The sequence below is a fragment of the Canis lupus genome, chromosome 12 (genome assembly GCF_048164855.1).
Source record: "Canis lupus baileyi chromosome 12, mCanLup2.hap1, whole genome shotgun sequence".
NCBI classification, from domain to species: domain Eukaryota; kingdom Metazoa; phylum Chordata; class Mammalia; order Carnivora; family Canidae; genus Canis; species Canis lupus.
This window is the reverse complement of record NC_132849.1, coordinates 28,457,145-28,475,402: the sequence shown is the minus strand read 5'-3', so window position 1 is coordinate 28,475,402 and position 18,258 is coordinate 28,457,145. Positions and strand designations below refer to the sequence as shown.

Genomic DNA, 18,258 nt, shown 5'->3' with positions numbered 1-18,258 from the left:
CTCTGCTTTCTAGAGTTGATGTCTGGTTGGGTCTTGAAAGATGAGTAGATGTTACCTGGATGAAGAAGGAGGGACTAGAGAAGCAGCAAAGCAGGAAATTCTTAATGTTTCTGCTGAGTGAGGTTCTGGTAGGAGTCTTAGAGGGGACTTAGGCTACCGTAAGCCTCCCACAGCTTGTCCCTGAACCTGTGGCCGGGGGTCTAAATTCCAGGACCTACAGGGTCTGAGGCCATTGGTATCAGTGAGTGAAATGAACTAGAGTCAGGAGGTGCTAGAGAGCCATGGCCTATAGATTATGTGCTCCTTCAGAAGAGGTGGCTGCCATTTGGTTCCAGCTAGTGGATCTTTTTTTTTTTTTTTTAAGATTTTATTTATTTATTCATGAGAGACACAGAGAGAGAGAGAGAGGGGCAGAGACACAAGCAGAGGGAGAAGCAGGCTCCATGCAGGGAGCCGGACATGGGACTCCATCCCTGGTCTCCAGGATCACACCCTGGACTGAAGGCGGCGCTAAACTGCTGAGCCACCTGGGCCCCCCCCTCCCCCTGGCTAGTGGATCTTATATGGCAATGTAGACACAGAATTGCTGAATCTCCCTTTTTTTTTTTTAAAAAAGTGAAAGCCAGAATCCATATTTTTATCATGTCAACTAATTCAAAAATTTTTTTAAAGTTCCCATGTGGGCCAAACAAACCTCATTTTATAGGTTGGCTTAGGCCACTGATAACTAATTCTGGGTATGAATGAGGGAGAGCCATTGAAGGATTTTAGACGTAAGTACCAATCACTGTGGCTATGAACTCAGGATGAGTTATAGGCTCAGATCTAGTGGCAGAATTACCAATTAAGTTACTGCAGAGCAGGGGGCAGAAAATGTTGAGAGCCAGAATTGGAGCAGTGGTGACAGGGATGGAGAGGAAGAACTAAATTTGGGAAATGTTTGTGAGATAAAGTGGGTGTGCCTTGGGGATTGGGCAATGGAGCTCAGAGATTGAATGATGCCAAGGCTGGCGTGACTAAAGATGGCATCACCCCCAGCCAACATGTATAGTATGGAAAGAGTTGGGAAGGAGCAGAGAGGAGTGTGTCTGCTTTAGGACAGGTTAGTGTGGAATGTTTGGTGGACATCCTAGTGGACCTGACCTTAAGGTAGTTGGGTATGTGGATCTGGGGCTCAGAGGTGGGGGGGGTCTTGGCTGGGAAATTTGTTGTTATTGTTGGAACTGTGTTAGGGTGGGAGGTTATCAATCAAATAAGAGTTGCCTGTACTCTGTGCTTTTCATTCTTAACCACTCATTTATTGAACACAATCCCTTCTCACAGCATTTTTATTCTTGGTGAAGGCAGACATTAAATAATTAAGTAATAGATTATTTCATTTTAATTGTGGCAAGGGTTGTGAAAGATGGGACCTAGAGACCATGTAAAGGAGGGCCTGGTCTGGTATGTCACCTGGCAGAAGACTTCCTGAGGCTCTTGAGCTGGGCTGAGAAGCGTTAAGCAGTCATTAACAAGGTGAAGGAAGAGGACAGGGAAGGGTTTTTAAGTAAGTTTGCATGTTGACTACTGAAGTCCTGAGAGCTGGAAGGCGTTTTCTGCTTTTAAAGCACCGAGAGAAAGATGCTGAGAGGTGGGCAGGGCTTGATCATCCAGAGGCCTGTGACCAGCAGTAAGAATTGGTCTGTCAAAAGTACATAATGAAGAACCATAACAATTTAGGGACAGTGATGGTTGTTTTATTAAAAATACTGAGAGAGACAGGTCCCCTGGCTGAGCAGCAATAACGAAAAATGGTACGTGGCAGCAGCACGTCCTGTGTTGCTGATCCCCGGCTGAGACACTAGAAGCAAAGGCATTCAGAAGCCTCTTAGAGAGTAGATATGTGGGACAAGATTTTGAGCAAGTGGGTGATATGACCGGGTTTACATTAAAAAAAAATAAAAATAAAAAAAAAATCACTCTGGTCACAGGAGTGCAAGGGTTAGAACTACATATTTTCAAGGTAAAACTATACTCTAAATAGAAAAAAAATTTTTAAGTTAGATCTTTATATATTTCCTTGTGCTTCCTTTTAGAAATCAGGACCTTTGATATTTAGAAAAACTATGTTTAACTCTACTGAAATCAAGTTTTCTGGTAAGTACAATAAACTAATATACTAATATAACAGTATATTATAAATGAGTAATGCTATATAACATAAACTGATATATTATTTTTTTTTTAAATTTTTATTTATTTATGATAGTCACAGAGAGAGAGAGAGAGAGGCAGAGACACAGGCAGAGGGAGAAGCAGGCTCCATGCACCGGGAGCCCGATGTGGGATTCGATCCTGGGTCTCCAGGATCGCGCCCTGGGCCAAAGGCAGGCGCCAAACCGCTGCGCCACCCAGGGATCCCCTAAACTGATATATTAATATAACATTTTAAACTAGACAAATATTTTGTTTTTAAGTGGTTCTAACATTTTCAGGATTTCTTTTGTTTCAGTCAAGTCTTGGTTATTTTCAAGAATAGATTTTTCTGATTTTGTCTCAAAAAATGTAATATGAATCATTCTTTAAAAATTATAAAGTATAATAAAGTAGGCTTCAGCAAAAAAAAAAAAAGTGTTTGACTTCTGACTTCTGTGAAATTTGACTCTGAACCCCAGCTTAAATATATTCCTTTTATATATGAAATGTCATGATTGTGGTAAAGTCCTTATGCCCTTGAAACTTTTATAAATATACCCATGATCATAGAATACAATAAAAATTACTAGGCACTAGCATTTTAATTAGGATTTTAGTGCTTATGAAAGTGAACATATTTGTTAGGGACTATGTTTTCTCTGTAAATACTGATGTGTAAGAACTACTGAGTCCTACATCTTGAGGTTTTCAATATTTTTAATGGGTTTATAGCAAATCACATTTACTGTGGTCTAACTCCTCTTAGTGTATCCAATAACTTGACTAGGTAAATTGATTGCAAGGGTTAGTTTTGGGATAAGGAGTAGTTTTTTGTTGCATAGAACAAATTGGCTTCCTGGGGATCCAAAGCCATGCCCCTTTTCTCTATTACACCACATTCAAATAATTTGTTGGGCGATTCTGTCATATGTGGGTATTTGCTGAGGGAATTGGCCAGCCATCAGCTAGATAGCAGAGGTGGTTCAAAGCAGCTCATTTATATCAGATCATCAGTGGTGATAACTTGGCAAGAGGAAATTAAGGTCCAAAGTAGGCAAGGAAAAAAATTTGGCATCTATTTGCTTTAATGAATTCAAATCTCATTGTCTAGACAAGTAAGATCTAGGAGGTGCAGCAAGAAAGTTACATGGGGGAAAATGATATGGACCGTGAAACACATAATTTGATTTAAAAAATCAATATGTAGTGTTTGCAATCAGCTAAGAGTAGACCACACTCAAGACAGTGGTGCACCTGGGTGGCTCAGTCAATTAAGTGTCTGCTTTTCGCTTGGGTCATGATTTCTGGGTCCTGGGATTGAGCTGCGAGTTGGGCTCCCTGCTCAGTGGGGAACCTGCTTCTCCCTCTCCCTCTGCCAGTTCCCCTGGTTTGTGCTGTGTCTCACTTGCCTTCTCTCTCAAATAAATAAAATCTTAAAAAAAAAAAAAAAAAAGACAATGGTATTAACATCTGAAGAAAGAATGAGGCAGCAGAAGAGCTGGGAGTTAGGAGCAAAAGCATAAAAAAATATGAAGGTTTAGTCAGGGTAAAGCAAATGTCTAGCAGCACCGATGGGAGAGAAATCTTGAACTATGACTGTAGATATGACGTATCACTGCCAGGTATAGAGGCAGCATCCATCTGAGCCACCTCATTCTGGTGCCATGCTCATCAAGCAATCTTTATCACCTTTGCGTATTCGGGAAAGCATGCTGAAGGGAGAGAGTTAATCAATCAATACACAACCACTTTTCAATTACTATTCATTTTAAATAAGTGGGCATTCTAGATTATATGTCTACATTGATGGTGTGGTGAAGGAGTGAGACTGAGTCTCTGTTTTCACAGAACCAGATTTCAGTGCCTGCAAAGCTAATAATTAGCCCCTTGGATATGTGTCCATGCTCTTTGGTGGATCAGGCATCTATCTGGCTTTCCCTTCAGTGACCCCTCTTTTGCTACCCCATTCAGGATGTAGTCTTGTGGAGTCACTGCTGAAGATTTCTCAATGTAATTCACTGTATAAACAGAATAAAAGAAATATACTATATAATCATCTTGATATGACAAAAGCATTTGAGCATTTGAAAAAACTCAGCACCTATTCCTGAGAAAAACTCTTAGAAAACTAGAAATAGAAGGAGACTTCCTCAAGTTGGTAAAGGCATCAGGATGCCTGGGTGGCTTAATGTTTGAGTGCCTGCCTTTGGCCCAGGGCATGATCCTGGAGTCCCAGAATTGAGTCCCACATTGGGCTCCCTGTATGGAGCCTACTTCTGTCTCTGCCTCTCTCTCTCTCTCTGTGTCTCTCATGAATAAATAAAATCTTTTAAAAAAAAAGTTGGTAAAGGCATCTATGAAAAATCTATAACTGGGGCACCTGAGTGGCTCAAGTGGTTGAATGTCTGCCTTTGGCTCAGGTCATGATCCTGGTGTCCTGGGATTGACACCTGCATCAGGCTCCCTGCAGAGAACCTGCTTCTCCATCTGCCTAGGTCTCTGCCTCTCTCTGTGTGTCTTGCATGAATAAATAAATAATATATATATATATATATTTTTTTTTTTAAATCTGTAACTAACACTATACTGTCAGTTTTCCCCAGATTGGTCTATAAATTCAATTAACTTCAATCAAAATCCAAGCTGACTTTAATGTAGAAATTGGCTATTTCTAAAATTTATAGCAAATACAAAGAACCTAGAATACACAAAGCAATTTTTAAAAAGAACGAAGTTGAAAGACTTTTACTATCTGATTTTAAAACTTACATAAAGGTACAATAATCCTAACTGTGGTACCATATAAGAGTAGACATACAGAATAATGAGACAAATCAGAGAGCCCAGAAAGACACCTACATAATAAGGTCAATTGATTATCAATAAAGGTGCCAAAGTAATTCTTTAGAGAGAAGATAGTCTTTTCAATAAGTGATCCTGATCTTTTCAATAAATGAACAACTGTATATCTACACTGAAAGAAATCTCATCTCTTACATTGATCATGGATTTTTTTTAAAGATTTTATTTTATTTACTTATTCATAAGAGACACATGGAGAGAGGCAGAGACACAGGCAGAGGGAGAAGCAGGCTCCTCACAGAGAGCCCACTGTGAGACTCGATCCCAGGACCCCAGGATCACACCCTGAGCCACAGGCAGGCGCTAACTGATGAGCCACCCAGGTGTCCCAATCATGGATTTAGACACTGTTACCAGCTCTGTCCTGCCTTTCTGGGACTCCATTTGCACCTATATTAGACTGCTTGATAATTGTCTCACAGGTCACTGAGACTTTGTTAAATTTTTCCAGTCTCTTTTTGCGCTACGTTTTGGATCTTTCTATTGCTTTGTCTTCAAGTTCAGTGATCTTTTCCAGTATTTAATCTGCTATTAATCTCATACAGTAACATAGAAATTAAATGAGTGTATTAAGCAACTTTTAGTTAACTATAATAATGAATTTACCTCATTTTGCAGTGAGTTTTGGGAGAAATTAGATAATCTACTCAAAGTTTTTACTTGGATATTGTATTTTTTTAATCTCTAGAAGTTTGGTTCCTTTTTTAAAATCTCTTCTTTCCCTCAGTATTTTCATTTTTTCCTTTACATCTTTGAGCATATGGAAAATATTTATAGCAGCTGTTTTAATATTCTCTGCTAATCATCTTTGTCATTTCTACCTCTTCATAATGACTAATCTATCATGATTATGACTCAGTTTTTTCTGCTTTTAATAGCTAGTGTTTTTGTTTGGATGATGAATATCATGAATGTTACGTACATTCTTAAGTGCTCAAATGTTGTATTCCTTTAACAACCTTGTTCTGGCAGATAGTTAAGTTTCTTTTAGGTCAGTTTGATCCTTTCCAATTTTATGTTTAATTTATTTTAGGGAGGATCTGGAGTAGCCTTTACTGAGGGCTAACTTAGCACCACTTTTAAGGTCTGACCCTGCTACATTTCTCCTGAATGCACGGTATATTTAATGAGGCATTTCCATTTTGTCTAGCTGAAACTCAACTAGTTCCCAGCCCTATGTGAACTCTGAGAATCATTGGGCTTCTTTATATGCAGGCACTGTCTGCTATGCAGGGCAGGCTCAATGGCATCCCTGTCCAGATTTTGTTAACTTTTTCTCTGTGTAGCTCCCAACTCTTGGGTATTCTGCCCCAGAAAGTCTACCAGTCTTAAACTCTTGAACTTCAGTCTCAGTGCTCAGTTTGGATTCCCTCTGGTTACCAGTCTTTGAGATGGCTCACAGTGATCCCTGCCTCCTGGTCTTCATGACTTTATATAGTCCCCTACCATATTATATCAAGGTTGGTCTGACCAAGAGAATATAGCAGAACTAATGGCATATCACTTCCAAAACTGGAACGTAAAAGATACTGTGGCTTCTTCTCTGTGCATGCTTGCTCGCTGTCTTTCTCTCTCTCTCTCTGATGACCTACTCTGGGGGAAGCCAGCCGCCATGTTGTGATGACACTCCCAAAAGAGCTTTTTCTAATTCTAAACTTAATCCTTTTCAGTCTGTCTGATCATGTTACCCTCCTACCTGAAATATATGGCAGTGTTTTGTAATATTCAAAATAAAGGAAAACTCCTTAGCTGAGTATATTACGCTCTGTGACTTTTCCTCAGGGCTCTTCTCCAGCTTCAGCTCTTCTCCTTTCCCCAAATGTTTGTTCTGACCATAGCAGACCATTTTCAGGTGCTCATACGCATGCCTGCTTTCACTTAACTTGGCATGCACATTTGCATATACTGCTCCACTGTCCTCTTCACCTAGCAAATTCTGCTCTTCATGTTAGTCTCCTTCTCCAGTAAGCCTGTTGGTACCCTTCCTCATGGTCTCCTGGACCATGTTAGGTGCCCTGCCCAAGGCTCCCTTGACCCCCTGTTCTCAGGCCTTTATTCTAGCAAAGGTGCCTATTTAATTATTAACCCTCTCCTCCCCAGTACTTCTTATATCAAGGACAGGGATTGTTTTAGTTTATCATTATGTCTCTGACACATAAGAAATGCTCACTCAGTACTTTTTGAATGAATAAGTCAGTGAAGAGAACAGTGTAGAGTGACTTTACAGTAAGCAGTGGCAGCATATTCGGTTATTCAGTTGATTTTAACTCTAGGTTTAACATAGAAATTAAATGAGTGTATTAAGCAACTTTTAGTTAACTATAATAATGAATTTACCTCATTTTGCAGTGAGTTTTGGGAGAAATTAGATAATCTACTCAATGTTTCATTAAAGTAGCCTATTTTAAATTGCATTCTCGAAACCTTAAGCTTATATTGGAGTATATATATGTGATTACTATAAAATGAGACTTTCTGGGCAGCCCCGGGGGCCCAGCAGTTTGGCGCTGCCTTCGGCCCGAGGTGTGATCCTGGAGACCTGGGATTGAGTCCTGCATCGGTCGGGCTTCCTGCATGGAGCCTGCTTCTCTCCCTTTGCCTGTGTCTCTGCCTCTCTCTGTCTGTTATGAATAAATAAATAAAATCTTTTTTAAAAATTTAAAAAATAAAAAAATAAATGAGACTTTCTTTATCTAAACAGTTAAGTCGTTCAGTTGTTCTGGGCCTGTGAAGTTTACCATAGAGTGGCATTTGAAGTATCATACCTGTCAAAATGAATATTCTAAGCTGGAGGTAAGTAAAATGCAAATTTTTAATGTATATAAAGCTTTGAAGGAAAAATTATGAGTATAAAGATTTATTAGCTCATCAAGTGAGGAGGCCAGAAATATAGATTGTAGTTTTAAAAGTTTAAAAAGTTTTAAAACAGATTAATTTGGGACTTAGGCAAGAAATGCTTTTACTATATCAAAGTATATGCTTTCTGAAAAGGAAACATCTTTTAGTTTTCTTTCATCTTACGAAAAATATTAGTAAATATTTAAATCAGACATATATGAATCAATAAAGGGGTTGTAGGTCACATACAAACAAAAATCAACATAGTTTAAGGAAGAAATGTAAAGGGTTTACTTCAGTCAAAAGTTGGTTATAGGGTATCTAGACTTTAGGGAGGCCAAGCAGCTTTAGTGAGTAGAAGCAGATTCTGAGAGGTGAAAGGAAAGGAGGCCCCCAGGGAAAGGAGGGGGAGCATGTGAGATGAGGAAAGAGGCCAGGGTAGGCTTTCTCCTACCCCTGGCATGTCCATTGGGCTCACACGTTCCTTGGAAAGGTGCTTCACTTGACCATTCTCCACATGGTTGCTCCCGGCCATTTCCTGTGGGCTCCTAGCTTGAATGACACGTGGGTTTCCATACCTTTATCTGCATTTTCTTTCCATTTGGGATGAAAGGTGCCATTTTCCTCAAATACTGCTTTTGTGACTCTATCCCCAAATATTTTACCCCTTCACACTAAATACTTTAGTGTGTATTTCCTAAGAGCAAAGATACTTAGATTACACAGTACAGTGATAAAATTTAGAAATTTTAACAATGATACAAAACTATTAACTAATAAACAGATCTTATTAAAGTTTGGCCAGTGTCCCCAAAACATCCTTTTTAGCAGTTTGTTTTTATTGTTGTTCTTTTCCTGGTACAAGATCCAGTCCAAGATCACACTGCATTTCTGCAGCTTTTGTTTTGTTTTGTTTTTGGTCTTTCCTGACATTGACATATTTGAAGTGTACAAGCCATTTATTATAAAATACCAATCAGTTTCCAGTATTTCTAATACTTCCTCGTGCTCAGATTCAGGTTATGCTTTTGGCAGGCATACCGAAGAGTTCTGGTTTGTCCTATTTTGGGGACATAAAGTGTTAACTTTAAGATCAATTAGTTAAGGAAGTTTCTACCAGGTTTCTCCACTATAAAGTAACTATAAAGTTGCTGCTTTTCTCCTTGTTGTTAACAATAATTTGTGAAGAGATATTTTCATATTTGTATATGAATATCCTGATTTTTCATCAGTCCTTGTTTTAATATCCTTTGATTCTTGCCTGATGAATCACCTATTGCTTTGATGATTGCTAAATGATGATTTTCTAATTCCATTTTTTTCTTCTGCTTTGTTAACATTTTGCCATCAGGATGAGCTCTTTCTTTTCCTCTTATCTTACCTGTCAATCAGTCAACTGAGCAATCATTAGCATGGACTTACTGGTTTTTGCTTTGTTGCATGGGTTATAATCAATTAGTATTTTTTACTTATTTTGTTCACATTGTCTACTATTTGGCCAGTAGAAGCCAACTCAACCTTTTCTTGATGGCTAGAAGCCAGGCCATTGGGAGCCTGCTTTTATTCATCCATCCTTGGTTTAACTTTCTTTGTAGTTAATGCTGCTTTTGTTTCTCTGTAAAATCTTTTATACGTGGGATAAAATGAAAGTAGCCTCAGGACAGAGTATTTCTTTATTTCTCAGTGAACCAATTCCTGTAGTAACACCTTAGTCACTTTTCGTCCTGTCCTGTAAGACTATCCTTGTATTATGTGTTACTGTATCTGAGCACCTTGGAATGGCTTAACATTTGTTTTATTACCTCATTATACTTAAAATTATATCCAAAACATTTTTCTTTTCAGTATTTTTTTCTGCATGTTTTCCCTCCAAACTGAATAAATCTTTGATATTATTTAGGTTCTAAGTTTTACTGATCTTCTTGAATAAGAGATGTGTAAATAAATTATAACATAGAATTTTACCTTGGGTAGGAGGAGCTATCACAAAAACATGATCTTAGTGTTGATGAAGACTTATGCGGCCATTATTTCAAGAATATTGAATGTTGGACAACAAAATATGAAAACTTAGACTGCAACAGTGACTTACAGGTGTTTCCATCGCTGAATGTGAGTATCTGTCTTGCCATGTAAAAAAGGAATTAACTTTACTCCCAGTGGGATCCCTGGGTGGCTCAGCGGTTTAGCGCCTGCCTTTGGCCCAGGGCGTGATCCTGGAGTCCCAGGATCGAGTCCCGCGTCGGGCTCCCGGCATGGAGCCTGCTTCTCCCTCTGCCTGTGTCTCTGCTTCTCTCTCTCTCTCTCTCTCTATGTCTATCATGAATAAATAAATAAATCTTTAAAAAAAAAAAACTTTACTCCCAGTGAATACAAGTATTAACTTCTATTTTATCAACATTTTGATAGAGAAAATACTTAATTTGTTAATTTTAGGAGTTTAATTTAGGTGTTAGTTTAGGTGTGGTAGTACCTAACAAGGAAGATCCTAGCACCATGGTTTATTTTATTGTACCCTTTATAGCAACACCCTTGAAAAAGAACTTTTCATTATCCTTCTTGGTCTGCTGTCAGTTCCTCTGTTATTCTCTCTTCTATCTACTCCAGTGAGACCTTTGCCCCCCATCATTTCATCAGAACAGCTAGTCAAGGTTTCCAGTACTAAAGGTCTGCCAGCTTAAGCATCTAACCTACTTAAACACTCTCTCCTCCCTTATGCACTTACTCCCTCCTGGCTTGGAAGATTTGATTTCTGAAATGTTAATAGCAATGGGTTGTGAGGCTACAGGTCATTGTAACTTATGTTTTTGTTTGTAGATTCTGAAATGAAAATATGTCTTCAGTAAAAATAAAAGGACTTAAAAAATTTGTATTGAAGTATAATAAACATAAAGTGTGCATAGCAAGTGTATGGCTTGATGATTTTTAGAACCTGAACATGTCAATTTAGACACAGATCAAGTACAGAATATTTTAGCACCTAGACCCTCCTTTTAGTTCCTATACCTTCACCATCAAAGGTAACTACTATCCTGATTTAAAAAGTAATTTTTCAAAACCAGGATTTTGTTTGGGCTACAAAGAGGTGGGTTCTCTGGTTCTTTACCTTTTTCATAAGAACTTTTTTCTTAATTGTTAAAACAGTTTCCCCATAGAAATGCAGCAATATAAAATGGGATTATTGTATTTTTTTTTTCCAGAATAAAGAACCAGTTACAAATACCAAAAATGTTTCGAACCAGGAAAGATCAACGGTAAGTCATTTTATTTGTCTTTGAATCAAATGTATACAAGTTCCAGTAAGTCTGAAAAGAATTTGTGATAGATACTTGGAGAGCAGTATACAGTAGTGTGATTAGAAGCAGGGAAGAAAAAAAGCATTATTTCAAATAGTATTTTTTTTTTATGTGTGTCTATATGAATTTTGTGTATACTTATTTCTGACTTTGTTTAAAAATTCCTTTGAGGTTGTAATTTAAGGTTAGCTTCTATGCAGCCTTTCTTTCAAATGCCTAGCACAGCAATGGGCTGGTCTGGATCATCATTAAGGATGTAAAGAGGGACGCCTGGGTGGCCCAGTGGTTGAGTGCCTTCGGCCCAGGGCATGATCCCGGAGTCCCAGAATCGAGTCCCACATTGGGCTCCCTGTATGGAGCCTGCTTCTCTCTCTGCCTATGTCTGCCTCTCTCTGTGTGTCTCTCATGAATAAATAAATAAAATCTTAAAAAAAAAAAAGGATGTAAAGAAATAGAAACCATGAATGTAGCACCGGGGGAGGGTGGTATTTGGAGGAATTCCTAAAAGTCAGAAGATGAAGAGGTGGAGAGGGTTGTGTGTACGGACTGAAGGCAGGTTTAGGAGGGCTTAATGTTTGCTTTTTTGCTGTGACTCTTCACATTCCTTAAGTTTTCCAATGATCTTAAAGAGTAGTTTCATAGTAGGAAGGCATTCCACTCTGCACAGGACAAACTCTTTGCTCTGCACGGACTCTATTGCAGGTAGAGGAGTAGGAAATGAAAGAGAAGGAATAGGAAATATTCTGGAAGGATGAAGGTGAAAAGTTTAATGCAGTTATGTGGAACATTGCAGCATTCATAGGCATTTACAGTGGGCAATTTCATTTCCCAGCGGGATGGCTAGTAACATAGATCTTAAGGAGTTTAAGTAATTGAACCTATGTCCTGAAACTGTACAATCTTTCTAACAATATTATCTGACTTCTTACTACCCCAGTTCAATTTTTTAAAATACCCACATTTAACAACTGAATGCTTGATAATTAGTTTAAAATATGGGAAGAGTAATATTAGAAATATTTGAATGGTGATATTGAGTAAAACATAGAATGGTCACATTTAAGGGAGATTCTTTTTTTTTTTTTTTTTTTTCAAAATCTGTCTTGCCACATTTTTTTTTAATCTTTTTTTAAAATTTTTATTTATTTATGATAGTCACAGAGAGAGAGAGGCAGAGACACAGGCAGAGGGAGAAGCAGGCTCCATGCGCCGGGAGCCCGATGTGGGATTCGATCCCGGGTCTCCAGGATCGCGCCCTGGGCCAAAGGCAGGCGCCAAACCACTGTGCCACTCAGGGATCCCGGGAGATTCTTTAAAAATATTGAAAGAGGAAAAATTGAACAGTAGAAAAAGCTTTTTTCCTCCTCTGTTGTTTTGGGTCTGAGAGGACGTCCTCATGGAGAAAAAAGAATGGGAGAAATCCTATTGTCTACTATCCTTCCATTGCTTACCATTCCTTTTCATTGTTTTAAAATAGTGGAAAGTAACTCAATTTAGTTGCTAAGAGTTGTTTTATTCTTTTTATTAAAGATTTTATTTATTTATTCATGAGAAACACAGAGAGAGGCAGAGATATTGGCACAGAGAGAACCAGGCTCCTCGCAGGGAGCCCAAGGCAGGACTCAGTCCTCTGACTGGATCATGCCCTGAGCCGAAGGCAGTCCCCCAACCGCTGAGCTACCCAGGCGTGCCCTAAAAGTTGTTTTAAAATGTGGTGAACAATTGTTTAACTATAGCTTATATAGCAGTTTTTAAAATTTAAAATTAAAAAAATTTTTTTTCCTGTTTCAGGATGTTGTAGCCAGAACACAGAGAGATGGGTTTCACATCTTTATCGTTTCTATTAAAACAGAAAAAACAGATGCAAGATGGAATTTGAATGGTATAATTTAACTGCATGCATGTTTGTTGTCTGCTTTTACTGTGTTCTATATTTTTGTCATTGATCCAAATCTACATTTCTATTAAAATACCTCATTCAAAAATGAATTTCTGTTACTCAAAAATAAGTGATCTGTGTATCTGGGGGGGGACTTAAAACTTTATGCTTATCTTAACTGTAATTTGTTTTTTAATAGATTGGAAATTTAAAATTAAGATAAATTTTTAAAATTTCAAACTATAGCAAGATATAAAATTCTTTATCCTTTCAGATTAAAAAAAATTTTCTAATATAGAAGTAGGTAGATAACATTTTAATTGTATTTGCAGTAGATTACATTCTGTCTCATGAAAATGGCCATTATCAGGGGTTTAAAATTTTTATTTTAAAGCATCTGTAGCTTGGGAGTAGAAGTAGCCTATCTGGCAACTGTGGCTTCTATGGGTTTGTGAGCAACCTGCCCACCCCATGACCCCCAAGGTAGGCCCTCTGTGTCTCATTAAGCTATATAGTTCCTAGTGCCCAGTACAAGAGTGGGCTAACAATAAGCAATTTTTAAGGGAACAAATGTTTTCACAGCTCTTAGAATTGCTTTGGCTATCATTTTCCAGAGTGAATGTCTGCTGGACCAATAGTAGCCAAACAGCGTGTGAGGTGCCTAGGGATTTGCAAACTGCTCTGATTCATCTACTAGGGATACAGAAGTGAAGCCAAGCTTTGCCTTTGAGAGTTGCCCAGTCCAGTGGGTAGGCAGAAAGTATTGAGGTGACATAGGCGTTGCTTCAGAAGAGGCACAGGACTGGCGGCCCACAGGGGAATCTGGTGACAGTGGCTGCTCTGAAAGAGTGGGAAGTAGGGCCTCTTCCCAGAGATGATATAATGGGCCAGATAAGAGAGCCAAATAAGAGAGCCAGACACCTTGAGGCCATTCTGCTACCTAGACTTGTGGGTCCCCCCTACCTTCCCAGGTATTGTGTCTTTTCACCTAATGCCAGCAGGCAGTTTTAAGGCCCCACTAGTTAGTAACTGGAGCAGTTACTGAGACCTATAAGTCTTATACTGTATTTGGTACTCTGTTTATTATTGTTGTCCCGGACAACAACCCAGACTGGGAGCTTGAATTCAGTAATTTATCCCAAGTTACATTAAGGAAGAGAGTCCTCAGTGAGGTCAGTGACTTAACATGGACCCAGTCAAAGGCCAGTACTACTCTGCTATCTGCATAAGATCAGATTTGGCCCACTTTTGACAACAGCATGTATACAAGTAAGGGTATCTTGGTGAGATTACATGCCCAATGACTGGTAATTATATAATATCTTATGTGTGCTAGGTAAACAGCATTTGTTAACTTGATTTGTGTTCTTGGAACCTTCTGGAAAATGAGCTTACATTTAAAAATATAAGAAAAGACTAATTCTTCAATTTCTTTATCCCCATCCTTACCAGTTTCTCTTTCTATGATTGGGCCTCATGGATATATTTCTGCATCAGATTGGCCTTTGATGATTGTAAGTACCTCCCATCATTTTTTCCTTTTTTTAAAAAAAAATGAACTTCATATCCTAATTGGAAAATTTAACAATTTAAAGAGCTCAGTGGTGGGTATCTTTTAGTAGCTAATGCTTTGACATACTATTTCTGGTTCCAGAGTGACAGCAAAGTAAAAGATTAGATACTTGAAAGAAGAAATGTCCATTTTCAAATGATCACAGGCCTTAACTGACTTAAAATTGCTCTTCTTCCTACAGTTTTACATGGTGATGTGTATCGTTTATATTTTATATGGCGTACTCTGGCTGATGTGGTCTGCCTGTTATTGGAAAGATATATTAAGAATTCAGTTCTGGATTGCAGCTGTTATTTTCCTGGGAATGCTGGAAAAAGCAGTTTTTTATACTGAATATCAAAACATCAGCAGCACTGGGCTATCAAGTAAGCTGTGACTCTATAAGTACAGTACAGTGCAGGAGGTCCCAAGCATTTGTGAGCAGGGCAGCGGTTTGGGAATAGTTGCATTAGAGATGAAGAGGATGAGAGCCAAGAAGGGAATGTCAGAGTGGGGCTCCAGTCTAGGCTAGCGGATATATCGTCCTCATTTTCTGTTCCCCCGCTTTCCTTCACTTTCCTTCTGGGGAAAAGTAAACTCCCATTCCAGTGACTGACTTAAAACAACAGAAGTTCCACATATTAGGTGCTGCTGATCCTTCTAACATATTTCTCTGTGTTCTCCCCATAGTCTTTCTTCTCCTTTCTGCTCCAGAAAAGAAGGGACATTTGACCCCAGGGAGTAAAATCAGTAGTGCGAGGATGGATGGTGCCTGCAACCTTCTGGCGTTCTCTGTGTCTTCACTCTCACAGAGAACTGCATGTGGGCCATCAGAAGCCCCTCATGGTTTATACACGGAAATGTGTGAATCAGGGAGGGCAAGAAGTTGGGCATCCTCACATGTGTGCCCCAGATTTCTAGAAGGTGGCATGCAAAACGGCCAGAAGTAGAGAAGTAAAGGTACAATCTCATAACCAAAGCTTTGGAAAGGGAGGTAACTGGAAAGGATTGAAAATGCTTAGAAGTGTGCTTCTGAGTGATCTGTTAACGTGATCTTTGTGCAGATTTTCATAGGGTATGGTTATGTCTGTTATTTTTGTAATACTCTAGAAAAAAAAGAATTAGAATATAGATTTGGCATAATGTTGATAATTATTGTAGTTGAGTATTGGGTAAATAGGAGTTGAGTATATCCCTATCTCTGTGTTGGGGAACGTTTGTAATTTCCCACAATAAAAGGATGTGTACAAGAGAAGAAAGAAAAGACAAATATCCAGGGAGACATATGAGAGGTATTATTACTCTATAAGAGGTTTTAGTGATATTTGCATGCGTGTGTATGTGTATGCTCTAAACCAAATAATGAAGGAGAGGCTGCTGCTCATGGCTGGGGAGGAAAGCATTCTTGAATGTCAAGTAAGGCAGATCAGCTCCTTTGCTTTTAATGGTGGTCATTTCTTGTTGGAAGATGGAGGGTGGCCTAAACATCGGTGAGGAGCAGCAGAAGGGATACATGAAATACATGAAGGGATGAGAGGCCACGTGCCATCTTCAGGACTTGAAGCCCTCTTGTCTGAGATGACATGAGGCATTGGAAGAGAAACCCCACGTTGCTGCCAGTGTCTTTGAGGAGTCCTGTGAAAAAGAGAGGTGCCAGAAGACGGCATGGCTGCTGCTTTTTCTGATTATCCCAAGTGAGAAGTCTGTAACCCAGGCTTTTTCTTGCTTAGCACTGATCCTAGAATCTTTTAGAAAAAGATTGCGGAGACAGGAAATGGTGATTGTTAGGACCCAACATGGGGACCTTAAGAATATAGGTCATGGCATATTGACTTCTTTTGTGCTTCTAAACTTAGTATTTCTAACTTCTTCAAGGTATTTGACAACTGTGATTTCTTGTGGACAAGGTGGAGAAATGTGAACTGAAAAGTGGTTGTGCAACCATGTCTAAAGGGCTCATGCACATAACCACCTCAGTCTTGTCAGTATAGAGCTATGTTGTCCAGTTGTAGCTAAAAACCACATCTGGCTGTTTAAGTAGAATTAATTTGGCAGCTCACTTCCTTAGTTGTCCTGCATTTCAAAAGCTCAGTAGTCACATGTGGCCAGTGATTACTTTATTGGACAGCAAAGATGTAGAACATTTCCACCATTCCAGAAACTTCTACTGGACAGCCCTGGTCTGGAGAATGGTTCTCATTCCTGGCTGCACATAAGCATCACTAAAGAACTTTAAAATAATATCAGTGCCAAAGATTATGGTTGGCATAGGCCTAAGAATAGGTTCGGTTTTTTGTTTGTTTTTAAGATTTTTTTATTTCTTCATGAGAGATATAGAGAGAGGCAGAGACATAGGCAGAGGGAGAAGCAGGCTCCCTGCGGGGAACCTAATGTGGAACTTGATCCCAGGACCCCAGGATCACAACCTGAACCAAAAGCAGATGCTCAACCACTGACCCACCCAGGTGCCCTGTAAGAATTGGTTCTGTTCAGAGGCTTCCCATGTGATTCTAGTGTGCATCTAGGATTGAGAATCACTGGTTTAGAAGGAGGTTTTGAAGGACATCTGTCTCACAGGTTTCAGACCTTGTTGCTGGTTTATTCTTACTATTCACCTGACATTTATTGCAGACCTCTGCATATATAGAGAGCATCTGCTAAAATTTTGTGGATGATGTGACATTGGCAGAATTGTTAATACTGGAGGTATAGAGAATAATTTTAGATGGACCTTTCTAACCTCGGTACTTGAAGGAATGCGAAGAGTTTTGATATCTTGAATGGAAAGGTGAAACTTAATAGGCAAGACGTTGAACTTGAGGTTGAACTACAAGTTGCAAAAATACAAGTGGGAAACTTTTTTTAAAGGATTTAAAGGTTGAAGCTGATGAAGAGTAAACTCAACATAGGCAATTATAGAGTGGTTGCCTCCCACCAGCTCCTACAACCTTAGGTTACAATAGGAGGGTGAGCAGTGAAGACGTTGAGTCCTACTTTGCAGTCCAACTGTACCAGGAAGGTTGTATTCACTTTCCTCCAAGAGGGAAAAAGTCCAGAGCAGCTCATGGAGGAATTTGAAAACACCACCCTTAAAAGTTTGTCATCCTATACCTCTTCACACTCTGCATGCTGTCTTGGGGAGCTCATCCATTGTTTTCCTCCTAAAGCTTAATCTCCTGGCCGGATGTCTGTCCTGAGCTGCAGACCTAGTAGCTGGTCATCTGCTAAACATCTTCTGAATGTCCTGCAGACTTCTCAGTCTCTGTATGGCAGAAAAGGAACTCACCTTTTCTGCCTTTGTACTCGACTCACTTCTGTCCAAACCTAATGCTCCTGTCAATGGATGGCCCTGCCTCCATTAGACCTTGGCTCCATCCTCTTGCCACCCTCTTCCTCTCCCTCTAGTTCCACATCTGTCTACAAGGCATTTGACAAGGTCTCTTACGATTTCTTATGGATAAGTTGGAAGTGAAAACAAGAATAAGTAGGTGGATTCACTACTGGCTTCTGAATGTCTTTCTGGTTTTCTCTATCTTCACTGCCAGGACTGTGCTCTCCTCTCTTACCTGGGTTTCTACAATAGCCTCCTGAGCATTTTCCTTGCCTGTAGCCTAGTTCCTTTCCAAACCATTAGGTAGAACAGTCTTGATAAAATA

At 39.2% G+C, this 18,258-nt stretch overlaps 1 protein-coding gene across 10 annotated transcripts in view; it reads left to right on the top strand.

Annotated features, from left to right (window-relative positions):
- The window catches only part of TMEM87B (transmembrane protein 87B), a 55,521-nt gene that overhangs the window by 2,077 nt on the left and 35,186 nt on the right, over window positions 1–18,258 (top strand). For 9 of the 10 annotated variants that reach the window (XR_012004412.1, XR_012004413.1, XM_072770232.1 and 6 more), the window contains exons 2-8: window positions 2,076–2,136; window positions 7,739–7,830; window positions 9,850–9,987; window positions 11,076–11,129; window positions 12,963–13,053; window positions 14,503–14,564; window positions 14,805–14,988. Coding sequence is in view for 8 of the 10 variants with exons in the window: in XM_072770232.1 (XP_072626333.1) it covers window positions 2,076–2,136; window positions 7,739–7,830; window positions 9,850–9,987; window positions 11,076–11,129; window positions 12,963–13,053; window positions 14,503–14,564; window positions 14,805–14,988 (682 nt within the window). In the remaining 2 variants the exon portion in view is untranslated. Of the gene's footprint in view, window positions 1–1,415; window positions 1,516–2,075; window positions 2,137–7,738; window positions 7,831–9,849; window positions 9,988–11,075; window positions 11,130–12,962; window positions 13,054–14,502; window positions 14,565–14,804; window positions 14,989–18,258 lie in introns of those variants that run through there. The other variant, XM_072770236.1, reaches the window with a different exon arrangement.